We start from the raw sequence: 13,442 nt of genomic DNA on the forward strand, positions 1-13,442 counted from the left end.
GAACAGAAGGGTATCTTTTGGAGGTGTAGAGGGAGAATTTACCAGCTTCCCCTAACATTTGTATGAAAATAAGTTTAAAAAAAAACCCTCTAGTGTTCACTGCAGCAAATCTTCAAATATTAATACTTTACAATTTTGTATTAATGGACTTGAATTACATTCCCCCAGGATACCCAAATTCATATCATCCAATAAAAGGATGGGGGAGGGGGTGCCAAGTATTCCTTTAAAAAAAAAAAAGAAGAAGGAGCTTTAATGGAGTTCAAACACATCAACTCCAGTACAACTGTTGGTTTTTCCCCTATAGTTGTAACTTTTCCACAAAATGAGCAGTTTACAGCCATAAGCAATTTTGTACAAGACACAAAAATCTCCTGAAGACGGAGTTTTATATCATTACACAGGAGGTGGCTGCACCTTTTCCCCATGCCAGGGACTCGGACAGAAGAGAAGCGTACCTACTGAATGGCAGTCCCATTCCCACCCTCAAGACTTTGCAGCAGGGTTTGGGAAATTCATTGCATCTTGTTACAAGGTGAAGAAATGACATTGATCTGCTCACCTTAATAGGAAAAAAGTCTAGATAAACTGAAAGAAAAGGAGAACTTGTGGCACCTTAGAGACTAATCAATTTATTTGAGCATAAGCTTTCGTGAGCTACAGCTCACTTCATCAGATGCATACTGTGGAAAATACAGAAGATGTTTTTATACACACAGACCATGAAAAAATGGGTGTTTATCACTACAAAAGGTTCTCTCTCCCCCCACCCCACTCTCCTGCTGGTAATAGCTTATCCAAAGTGATCACTCTCCTTACAATGTGTATGATAATCAAGGTGGGCCATTTCCAGCACAAATCCAGGTTTTCTCTCCCCCACCCCACAAAGCTTTAGATAACCAACAGGAGAATGGGTTTTGGGGGGGGGGGGGGGGAGAAAACCTGGATTTGTGCTGGAAATGGCCCACCTTGATTATCATACACATTGTAAGGAGAGTGATCACTTTAGATAAGCTGTTACCAGCAGGAGAGTGGGGTGGGAGGAGAGAAAACCTTTTGTAATGATAAACACCCATTTTTTCATGGTCTGTGTGTATAAAAACATCATCTGTATTTTCCACAGTATGCATCCGATGAAGTGAGCTGTAGCTCACGAAAGCTTATGCTCAAATAAATTGGTTAGTCTCTAGGGTGCCACAAGTACTCCTTTTCTTTTTGCAAATACAGACTGACACGGCTGTTACTCTGAAACCTAGATAAACTGAAGTATTTTCTGAATAATTTCACTTTAGGAATGGAGCTCCTCTTCTACCTCCATCGCCCTTAACCCTGGGAGCCCCAAAGGAGCACCTAAACAGAGTACATGGCTCCAAAACCCTTCTCTCTTACACCACGCACCCAAAACTGTAGCAAAGACACAGACACTTGACAGCTTGCAAGACGAAGGTCTCAGCTTCCTCTCCCTAGGCATGCCCATCTGGAGAGCTCTGTAAGCAAGTTGTGTACACACCCTGGAACTCTTCCAACAACGACTGCAGGGCAATGAGAGGAACTGTCCCTTTTCTGATCATCACACAAAACAGATTTCAGAGTAGCAGCCGTGTTCTCAGCTGTTCGAGCTCTCTCAGCCAGAGCAGCTCGCACTCCCTATATCACAGGACACTGGAAGACCAGAAGGAGAGCTCAATGAAAAGCACCACACACTCCTACATAGAATTCAGCCCAGGGCTCAACAATACTAACCTCAGGGTGCAAATACCCCTATCCAGAGTCAGACCTTTCAAGACCTTGCACCAAACCCTAAAGAGACAAGCCACCGCCCACTGGGGACGGCAGATCAGAAACCACAGCGAAGGGTCTCCACAACAGCGGATCTGCCTGTGACCACAGGCAAACCAGCCAGAGACTGGCGCTGAACGCGCACCGCTGCACCCGCAGACGAGAGCGCAAAGCCAGCGCGGGAGGAGCGCCCCGGCCCTACGGCTGGGTCAGGCGCGTCTCCTGCCCTGGAACCCAGCGCACTGCGAGACACACGGCCTCGGACTGCGAGTCATGCATCGCCCGCCTGCCGGAGGGAGCGGAGGGGAAGGCGCTCCGCGGGCGGGGACGCAGGGGCATCGGTGGTGTTTTAACGGGAAGAAAAAAAACAACTGGGCACAACCCCCACCCCACCATGGATCAAACCCCCCTCCCCGAGGGCGGCAGAGATCCCCGGGCTGAACCCCACCCTCTGCAGCATCTGCTGGGACCGGCGCAAGCCGCTGCCTGCCAGCCTGTCGGGCCGCTACCGCGCTGGGCGGGGCTGGAGTTAACCCCCTCTCCGCCCCTGGGCGGCGGCAGGGTGGGCGACCGGGCGTAGCCCCAGCCAGCCAGCCAGCCGGGCGCAACAGCCCCGAGGCCAGGCCAGCGCTTCCCCACGCCCCTGGTCCCCCGCAGCCCGCCGCTTTCCCGGCCCACATGCCGTGGCCCCGCCATTCCGGGCCGGCGGCGCCAGGTGGCCCCGCCAGGTGGGGGGTGAGGCGGGGCGCCAGCAGAGCTGTTGGGAAGGGGGGTCGCAGGCCTCGGCTGGGGGCTGCCCGCTCCCCGGTGCGCTGGGCAGACCTACCCCACCCACAGCCTGCGCCGCCCCGCGGAGCCCTTCCCGGCTGCTTCCCCCGCAGGCACCGCCGAGCCGGGGGGCCGCTCGAGGCGGCCGGTGCTCCCCCCCCTCCGCCAGCCCGGGAGAGTAGCAACATTCCCCCCACCTCGAGGCATTGGCCCCGGGCCTACTCCATCCCCGTGCCTCGTTCCCGGTAGGGCGATGCTTTCCCTTATACTGCCAGCTGTAGCGAACGGCTCCCCCCGCGGGCGTCTGCCCGCTTTTACCTTGCAGCGCACGCGGCTCCCTGCCTGCGCCAGCCAGGCCAGTGCTAGCCCAGCTCTCCCACCGCTACGCTGCGAGTTGTTCTAGCTCCAGAGCAGGTGGCTTAGGAGCAGCGCGAGCAAGGCGCTCCTACAACTTTGTGGAGCAAGGGGAGAACTGTACTCCTTAGGACAGCCTTGGCTGAATGGGAACACGAGTGCAGGCCCCTCTTGCATTCAGGCATAAAAAATATGGGGAAAGAACCCATAGGCTAAACTGACCCTCTCATTTTGCTACGTGATAATCCTCACAAGGCAGACCTTAGGCAAAAAATTAATGGTTTAGAATGCCAAGACAACTAGGTAAAAAATAGGAATGGAAAACTACTTTTATTGTTCAGTTTAACTGCTTGCAGGCTTTTGTATACACACCCACATTTAGCAACACAAGTCTGCGACTTACCATCCTGGAGAGCAGGCAGGGTAATCATCCATCCTATCAATTACTTTAAATTAAAGTCTTCTGTAACAGTAGAAATAAAGAACTAATGCAGGAAGATCTGACAGTTTTGTGCAAATCTGGCACCAGTTTAGGGCAAGCTGTTTCCTGTCCTGGTTCTTTACATCTTCCTTGCCAAACAAGCAGCTGTGTGTCTGACCACAGTGTGCTCAGACACTATTTTTATACTTCCCAAATTAAGGGTTAGGTTCCAATAGCCTACTCAAAATTAGTTGCACTTTACTTCATAAATTATCCCACTGAACTCAAGGTGTCATTCATAAATAAGAATATCAGATTGCAGAATCTGGGCCAAAAGGTAGGTCTGCTTTGAAATCAGATTCAATACAGACCTTTGCTTTAGTAATGCTATTATTCTGATTTATTCTGTTTGCTAGATCTAGACATGCAGGGGAGCATGAAGTTAATAGAGAGCAGGCTAAAACCAGAAAAAAATTACAATTTCTATAATGGGAATAAGAATTAGGAAGGGACTAAGCCACGCAGGTAATCAGTGTAAGTGAATGAGGGCTTATCTCTATGAGAAAGTTGTAGGGATATGTTACCAATTTAACTACACTGATTATTAACTTAAGCCACAAACTGAAATGAGAGTTTACATGTGTCTAAATATAGTTTCTAAGCCAATTAAGTTAAGTAGGTACAGTTGTATTGTCAAAGCTTAAGAGCAAATACCTTCTCCAACAGTAAATATTAATATGAATGACTGAAGGGACACCAGGGACCCAGACCAGACTGAGCTTTGTGTAGCTCTAATGTGTCTCTCACCAAAAACAGTTGGTCCAATAAAATATTTCTCTCACCCACCTTGTCCCTCAAAAGGGATACTGATAAGAAGGGATAATGGTGAGGAAACTAACCTTAGATTGTTAAATAAATTAGATGTTACCTTTATAAACTATGAAAAGTATACTCTTTACATTATACTTGGCTTGGATGTGAAAATGATCTAGTCAGTTTCACTTTCTGTTTAGTGTGTGTGACACAGAATGATGCCAGTCAAAACTGTTTCCATCAGAACTTAGAAAGTTTCAGAAATATTTCTATTAACCCTATTTTGGGTTTGTTTTTTTAAATCCCTTGTTTTTAAACCCAACTTGATTTACCTTGACTAGACATGATATTTCTTTAACTGGAGTCACAGTCTTATCATTCAGTACATAGCAAATACCTGTACATCAATTTGTGAGATCCTGTTTTTGAATCTGCCTGCTGACAATATTTCACTAAGCTGTTATGCATTGACAGTCATCCAAAAATCATCCAAAACAGAGACACAGTCTGGCACTGTTGAAATACAAATGTGTTAATCAAAACACTGAAGTAACACAAAAGCTACAAATCAACTCACTAGATCAGTTTCTCTGGCCTTTGTTAGAAATAGCGTAGTAAACGGTTATGGAACAACTTTTTTTCTTACTCTCCTCAGTGTTTATTTTAAAGTGGATATTACTGTGTATCCTGACTCTGTTTCTTAGAAACAGTTTGATTTTTGTTTATTCTGAACTGGCAAAGTTTTTGTTCCATGTCACATGTTCATAAAGAATACCTACACAAACTGTGCTATCATTCTAATTCTGAAGTTCCTGTGCCAGAAAGGACTTCTGAATTTAAGTCAGTTAAAATAACTTGTTACACCTTTGAGATTGCCAAGTTATTGAGTTGGGTTAGAGAGAGAGTTATGTGACATAAAATAGTTCAGTAGTACTGCTCTTCTAGCTAGGCAGTAGTTTTTGGAGTTTATTATTTACTGGCTAGCAAAAAACAGGGTCATGGGACTGACCTACATACAGTACAGGGGCCTCAGCTCAGGGAAGGCTGGTACAACACCACAATTGGGCTTGGGGGGAGGGGGCAGAAGAGAAGACACTAGGTTGAACAGGATTGGAAACTACTTGCTCCCCAAACTGCAGGGATGAAAAAACAGGATCTAACATCTCTTCCAAGATATATAATCAAAAATGCATAGTCTACAGAGGACTGTTGTGCCAGCCTGAGTGACCATGGTTGATGGAATCACACCAGGCATTGTGTAGTGAAGTTCCCACATCTGGCTTAGTCCTGAAAAGCCACAAATTTGTAGGGCAGCTCCATAGGGAGTGCCACACTGAGTCAGGGCACATGCACCCCTTTACATGTCAATGGAGAATTTGAGAACACTGTGCTGGAGTGTGTCTCCCACCCTGGCAACATGGTTGAAGAGCATGCAGCACCGCTTTTGAATGTATATCCAAGTTGACCAATTTATCAATACCACAGTGGACCACTGGAATGGAGGAAGGTTACACCTTCCATGGTAACTTGATCGCTTTGTGGCAGATAGGCCTACTGATACCAGTGATGACAATCTTGGGTGAGTTCTTTGACAAAAGCATTCATGTACCCAGTGCCATTCAGTGTTAGCACATTCTATGCAATGACACAGAACACGTCTCTAAGGTCTGTTTTGGACTTCCATAAAGTTGGGGTCATGAAGGCTGCATCTACTGTAAGTGGAGTTTGGGAGTGCTCAACATGCCGCCACTCCTGGAGTTGGTAATAGCAGGGGCATTAGCCCTGGTGCTATTGTCATGGTCTATTATGGTGGGTTGCCCCTTCATTTTATTCTGCCTCCTTGGAACTGGGAGGGGACAGAGAGCTGTAGAGGGGTCTTATTTTGGGAGACGCCATCCCCCTTACCAGGAGCTCTTCTGCCAGATGCTGTTGGTTCCTGAAGGCATGGATGACCATTACGAAGATCTAGTTGTTTTTATGCCCTATGCATTCCATGCATGCACAGTTGTGGCTCATCCATCTTCACTACTGTTGGAGAACTTGGCCCTCATCCACTGGGTCCATTGCTGGTCTTCACTTGTTACCCTAAGTGGGGGCCCTTTTGGACCCAAGGCTCACATGGGCATGGAGAACCACACTCTGAATTAGTGCAGCTTACAGCACAACTACTCACTACTCATATAGGGCAGGATCAATCTTATTTTAAGTAGACCCTCTCTCATTATAGATTCACAGATATTAAGGTCAGAAGGGACCGTTATGACCATCTAGTCTGACCTCCTGCATAATGCAGGCCACAGAATCTCACCCACCCACTCCTGCAATAAACCTCTCACCTATGTCTGAGCTATACTGAAACTATGCTTATGTGCTAGACAGTTTAGTGTTGGCATTTTGCACGTCTTTACATTTAAATTTGTCCAAAGTGAATTACGTAGAATATTTAGCTATCTATTGTAGGATGCTGTGCAGCAGCACTCCTGGGAATTTTACAGTAAGGTGTCCGTCGTCCCCCCCGCCACACACACACACACACACTTGTGGACATTATTCAACAAGCTCTGAGAGAGAGAGTACTATGACTTTCATCTATTCAGGATATTTTGTTGTAGATTGTGTAACAGATCAAGACATATGTAAAACTGAACTTGCCTTTTAAATGTGGATTACACATTTCAGCATTCACATTTGTCTTTTGTCCACAGCAACTCCCTCAAAGTCTTTGTGTGCTCCTTATTTATGTTCCCCGGTTACCCAGTTAGATAGATACTCGAATATACACCAACAATGACTGGTGCACTGCAGTCATGAACCCTCTACAACATATTAAAAATATTCCTACTCACTATTATGGGATACCTCCGATTTTCAAGTTTTTGCCTTATTTTACACCTTGCTAGAATGAAAATCAGTACACAAGAAAAAAATGAAAATACTTCCAGGATGTGTCTCCAACCCCAGCAAGAGTGAGAAGTAATAGTTAAAAATAAATGATAGAATATCAGGGTTGGAAGAGACCTCAGGAGGTCATCTAGTCCAACCCCCTGCTCAAAGCAGGGCCAATCCCCAACTAAATCCCAGCCAGGGCTTTGTCAAGCCTGACCTTAAAAACCTCAAAGGAAGGAGATTCCACCACCTCCCTAGGTAACGCATTCCAGCACTTCACCACCCTCCTAGTGAAAAAGTTTTTCCTAATATCCAACCTAAACCTTCCCCACTGCAACTTGAGACCATTACTCCTTGTTCTGTCATCTGCTACCACTGAGAACAGTCTAGATCCATCCTCTTTGGAACCCCCTTTCAGGTAGTTGGAAAGTGTCCAGCGGAGGGCAACAAAAATGATTAGGGGACTGGAACACATGACTTATGAGGAGAGGCTGAGGGAACTGGGATTGTTTAGTCTGCAGAAGAGAAGAATGAGGGGGGATTTGATAGCTGCTTTCAATTTTTCTACATCCTTCTTGTAGTGTGGGGCCCAAAATTGGACACAGTATTCCAGATGAGGCTTCACCAATGTCAAATAGAGGGAATGATCACGTCCCTGGATCTGCTGGCAATCCCCCTACTTATACAGCCCAAAATGCCGTTAGCCTTCTTGGCAACAAAGGCACACTGTTGACTCATATCCAGCTTCTCGTCCACTGTAACCCCTAGGTCCTTTTCTGCAGAACTGCTGCCCAGCCATTTGGTCCCTAGTCTGTAGCGGTGCATGGGATTCTTCCGTCCTAAGTGCAGGACTCTGCATGTGTCCTTGTTGAACCTCATCAGATTTCTTTTGACCCAATCCTTTAATTTGCTAAGTCCCTCTGTATCCTATCTCTACCCTCCAGCATATCTACCACTCCTCCCAGTTTAGTGTCATCTACAAACTTGCTGAGGGTGCAGTCCACACCATCCTCCAGATCATTAATGAAGATATTGAACAAAACTGGCCCCAGGATCGACCTTTGGGGCACTTCACTTGATACCCGCTGCCAACTAGACATGGAGCCATTAATCATTACCTGTTGAGCCCGACGATTTAGCTAGCTTTCTATCCACCTTATAGTCCATTCATCCAGCCCATACTTCTTTAACTTGCTGGCAAGAACACTGTGGGAGACCGTATCAAAAGCTTTGCTAAAGTCAAGGAATAACACATCCACTGCTTTCCCCTCATCCACAGAGCCAGTTATCTCGTCATAGAAGGCAATTAGATTAGTCAGGCATGACTTGCCCTTGCTAGCTATCCATGCTAACTGTTCCTGATCACTTTCCTTTCCTCTAAGTGCTTCAGAATTGAATCCTTGAGGACCTGCTCCATGATTTTTCCAGGGACTGAGGTGAGGCTGACTGGCCTGTAGTTCCCTGGATCCTCCTCCTTCCCTTTTTAAAAGATGAGCACTACATTAGCCTTTTTCCAGTCATCCGGGACCTCCCCCGATCGCCATGAGTTTTCAAAGATAATGGCCAATGGCAATCACATCCGCCAACTCCTTTAGCACCCTTGGATGCAGCGCATCCGGCCCCATGGACTTGTGCTCGTCCAGCTTTTCTAAATAGTCCCGAACCACTTCTTTCTCCACAGAGGGCTGGTCACCTCCTCCCCATGCTGTGCTGCTCAGTGCAGTAGTCTGCGAGCTGACCTTGTTCTTGAAGACAGAGGCAAACAAAAGCATTGAGTACATTAGCTTTTGTGAAGGAGAAACAATATTTATTGACCATGTGCTTAAATTATAGTTTATTCAGCATTGTGCTAGGTCATCTTGGTAACACCACTAAAAAAACAAGGTTGTGCATCCCATGCTAGCTGCAATTTTTGACTTGTTTGAAAGCACATTCCCAGGTAGAGCATAAATGTTGCGTAATCTATCCTCCTGGTGACAAAGGCCTGGGTAATTTCAGATGCAGATTTCACCTCATAGAAAGGGCACAACCCTTTTCTCAAATCACAGATCTAAACCCCACCACGTGGCAACCACTGATAATGGACATCCAGGAACAAGTGGGGAACCCAACAAACCCCCAGATAGTACAGGAACAAACCCCACAAACCCCACAAAGCAATGGCACAAATAGGTCACCAACATTTCTTGTGGGTGCCTCCTATAAGTTTTGTCTGGGATGGGCTTTAACTGGCTAGCCCAAATCTGTGCCCTGTCTCTGCGTATGCCACTCCAAATACTAGCAGGGTCAGAAAAGATGGGAAAAACAAAAGCTCTGTGTTTCGCCTACCGAAGGTATCCCAAACTGTGTACACAGTGAAGCAGTTAGAACTCTTCTTGAAAGGAATCTCAAAGTAGATCATTTATTGCCCAATATTACCCCCTTTGGGGTACCCTCCAAAACAACAGACCAGGGCACTCAGAATAATATTGTTAAGGTGTCAGGACCAGGACATGGGTGTTTGGCCTAGTGGTCGGAGTGGGAATTGGGAGCCAGGGAACAGGCCAGGTCTGGATACCCAGAGGTCAGAAGGCAAACAAACAGAGCTAAGTGTCAAGAGGCAGGTTACCAGGAGGTCAGAGTCAGGCAGCAGGAAAAGGCAGCACAGAAAGTAGAGTCCTAACCCAGTTGCATTAACTACTTCCTGTTCCTCTGCTTTGTTTAAATAGAAGCTGGGAATCAATCAGGATTCCCATAGTTTTGCCAATCAGATCCCAGGACTGGAGTCCTTTGCCAGAGTTGAGCTTCTAGTTCTGGCAACTATTAACAGGTCACTTGGTGGTGAGTCAGAAGAGACTGGCTCTGAAGAGCCCTGTGGACAAGGGTTCAAGACCCACGGCCCTTACATAGGGTCTGCAAGTACAGCAATATCATCCTATGGAGTAGCATGTCAAAAGCTGTTGATAGATATAAAATAATCTACATGAACACTTGTTCTCCATCCATTTTCCACAGGAAGCAAACCACCAACACCACTAGTGCAGTTTCTGTACCAGACAGATCTATGCTTAAGTTCACGGAGATCAAAGAGCCTTGAGGACTTCGTTTGGAAATGGCCATCTCAATAGGTGTCACTAAAGGAAGTAGCTTCAGGCCAGTTGGAGAGACTGTCTCAGTCAAGAAGTTGTTGGAGCTATGGTTTAACCACTGCTTCTTCAGAACAAGTTGGTAACTTGACATTCCTCAGGAAGGCACCAATTATGCCCCCAAAAACTTCCCTGCTAAATTTCACTAGTTAAAAGGAACACAGATTAACCCAAGAATTGTAGCCCTTATATCTCCCCTCCCTCCCAGCACCTCAGTAAATACCACATACTGCAATCGAAGCACAGAAACTCCGTTTTCATCCTGCTAAGAGGTGACTCTGTATAGAATTCAGCGTGAATGAAAGTGGTATCACTACACACACAATTTAAAAATTCATCAATACATGAATGGTTCTGTCACCAGATAAAAACATTCTAGATTCCATCAACCACTTGGAATCATCCCACTGACTGGGACTTCACTGGCGCTCTGACTCAAGTGAACAAACATTTCCCTAGCTTTCAAAGAATTTTCCCTCCTGTTACCTCCAGTCTCATCCAAAACAAGGTCGAAAAAGTGGCCAGCTATGTAAAAGGTGATAAGGCACCTGTCAGTCTCATGGATGTCATGATGGCCTCAAGATCTTGAGCAGGCCCACAGGAGAGGTCATATATGTAGGAAATAAGTCCTCCAAAATTAATCTAGATGGTTCCAATACCACTGTAGAGAAGAGCTTGATGATCTTAAGCAGCTATTCTAAAAGTGCAATGAAATGATCTGTACTCTTATTTTACATTCCCCCACACACCTATAAAATCAATATGGTAGCAAATCTAATTTTGGCTGGAGCATTGAGTCAATAATGGGCTAGCAGTTTCATCTACCCAGGTGTATGTCAAACATGGCAAGCCAAGGGTCTCATCCTAAACCAATACTAGATGGTAGATAAATACAAGGCTAGTCAGAGGCTAGTAAAGTAACAACATGAATCAAAGCGTAGAGTCATCATTTTGCCAACATCCCAGACTCCTGAGATAAGTTCCTAGATATGGCCTCTGGGCTGCATATAAAAATGCTGCACTCTTTGCTTATGTCTCCTCTCAAGTCCTCCTTCCCTCCAATCTCATATCCACCAGAGGCCAAAGGGCCCAGTCCCCCAAAACTTTTCCTTGAATCACCATGTTCCTCAGCTCAGAGCAGCAATGTTCCACAGTCTCGGCTACCTGAAAATGCCCATTTAAGGTGTCACAAATGGCACAAGTGGATACCCTAACAGGAGGGTTCAGGACAGGCTGCCCACCGACCCATCCACACTTGATCCAAGCCACCTTGCATGACAACCAAGACACCACCACTATTACCACTCCAATATACCGTGTATAACTCCATGGCTCACTCTCTCCTTTTGCTCCAGTCTCTTGGAGATCTTTAATCCTCTCCTCCCCAATAAGAGGTAAATTTACCCCTCGTCAGCCAATCCCGCCCTAATCCATCCTCCAGAGCCCTCATTCACCACCTGAACATAGAGGTGCTGGCTGGGGTCTCAGTTTTCCTCTTACTAAAACCACCTCCACACACCAAACCCTATTTCTCCCCACAGAACTTTCATATCCTGAAAAGGAGTGATCACTATATTTCAAACCATTTTCTTACAAGGCCAAGTGATTATGAAATGGATGAAGTACATTCTACTTCTTTCCACCTAGCCTTTCACAGAGGCAACTTTTCCCAATAATGGGCATAGGCAATGATCTTTTCAAGAAAAAGACGTTATAAAATCTGCAACCATCTGTTTATATATTGGTGCATACTGAGTGTCATACCATGCAGAGACACAGGCACATTGAAAACAATGGGCTGGGAAAACCCCAGAAAACGTATTCCTTCCATTGCAAAAGTAAAATGAAAGGTTGTGATTACATGCACAAAATAAAGCAGACGGACCTTATTTGCTTAATATTGGACTAGAGGAAGCTAAGACAGTTTAAAGGTTACAGTTCTGTAAGTCTAAAAGGTTACAGTTCTTACAAATAGCATAACAGCCAGTTTACTATTTTATTCAAATTAACATTTGGAAAAAAAGCTAGAGAGAGAAGAAAACAATTTTCTATCAAAAGCATTAACTAGGTCTTGATTTTCATACATTAAAAAGTTAAATGAGAACAATAGTTTATGTGGTTTCCATTTCTTGTTATGTAAGTGTTGCAGTTCCTTGATTTTGCAACATTTATGCAAAACCTCGGTACATTTTTGTACACTTATTTAGGGAAGCTGTTATAGCTTTTGCGTATCTCACATGTTATAATTGAGGAACTTTCCAGTAGTTTGATATGGATATGAGTTTTTGGCACCAATTGCCTGTAAGTATGATGTGACTGCAAGAAAAAAATATCCCAGATTGTCAACAGTGAAATATTGGTTAGTCATATTTTGCATTTAAACATATGTACCTTAATGTATTTTCTCACTTAAACACCTGTTTTACTGCAATAATTGAACATTTTTAGGATACTGTTTAAATGTAATTGTCAGCGTGTGGGGTTTCTTATTTTTTTTTTTTAAAATACACACGTTTATAGTGTGTGTGAGAGACAGATCAGCAGTCTTTTTTTATTCATAGAAACTAAAGTGTTAAGATTAGGTTCTAATATGACCTGTTAAAAAATGGTGTTTACAGTGGCTGCTGACACAAGAGAATAGAAGCAGTGTTGCACGAAGCTCATTGCTGGTCAATAGCCAGTCTTTCAGTGCATCCTCCCATTTTCAATGCAATGATACAGGGGCACTTGGTTATATATGAGCATTGGAAACAATGAGCCCAGTTCTTCCCTGCCTTGCACCTTACATATTCATTTACACCCATGTAATCTGAATGTCAGAGTTGTTTAGGGTGACCATACGACCCTTTTTGTCTGGGGCAGTCCCCTTTCTAAGCTCTGTCCCAGCCATCCTGACTTTTTTGACAAAAAACGGGCATTTGATGAGTTGGCAAGAGCGAATGAACAAATGTCCAAATTTACCAAAAAAGCCTGGGTGCACAGAGGAATGTTGGGGGGGGCGGCAATGTGAGGTGCCAGGCAGTGGGGTTGGGGAGTCAGCCTCAGCCCCAGGCTACACAGGGCTCAGTCCCAGCTGCGGACGGCGCGGAGTTGGGGAGGGTCAGCCCCAGCTCTGGGTGGTGCGGAGCTCGGGGGTGGGGGTGTCAGCCCCAGCCACAGGCAGCCCGGGGCACAGGCACTCAGCCTCAGCCATGCTGGTATGGGGCTCAGGGGGATGTCAGCCCCAGCCCCAGGCAGCAGGGGGGTTGGCAGTTCTGATGAGCCCTGTGGTTGGGGCGGGGGAGGGGGTGGAAGGT

General features: G+C 45.6%; 1 protein-coding gene across 9 annotated transcripts in view; it reads right to left on the reverse strand.

Annotated features, from left to right (window-relative positions):
* Positions 1-13,442, reverse strand: part of SGK3 (serum/glucocorticoid regulated kinase family member 3) — a 90,069-nt gene that overhangs the window by 46,496 nt on the left and 30,131 nt on the right. For 2 of the 9 annotated variants that reach the window (XM_073330981.1, XM_073330977.1), the window contains exon 1: positions 3,305-3,401. The exons of 3 other annotated variants lie outside the window; for them this stretch is intronic. In XM_073330981.1, the coding sequence (XP_073187082.1) occupies positions 3,305-3,332 (28 nt within the window). In that variant the 5' untranslated portion in view covers positions 3,333-3,401. Of the gene's footprint in view, positions 1-2,744; positions 2,805-2,865; positions 2,954-3,304; positions 3,477-13,442 lie in introns of those variants that run through there. 4 more of the 9 variants (XM_073330982.1, XM_073330979.1, XM_073330978.1 and 1 more) reach the window with 4 other exon arrangements.

The sequence above is a fragment of the Lepidochelys kempii genome, chromosome 2, assembly GCF_965140265.1.
Source record: "Lepidochelys kempii isolate rLepKem1 chromosome 2, rLepKem1.hap2, whole genome shotgun sequence".
NCBI classification, from domain to species: domain Eukaryota; kingdom Metazoa; phylum Chordata; order Testudines; family Cheloniidae; genus Lepidochelys; species Lepidochelys kempii.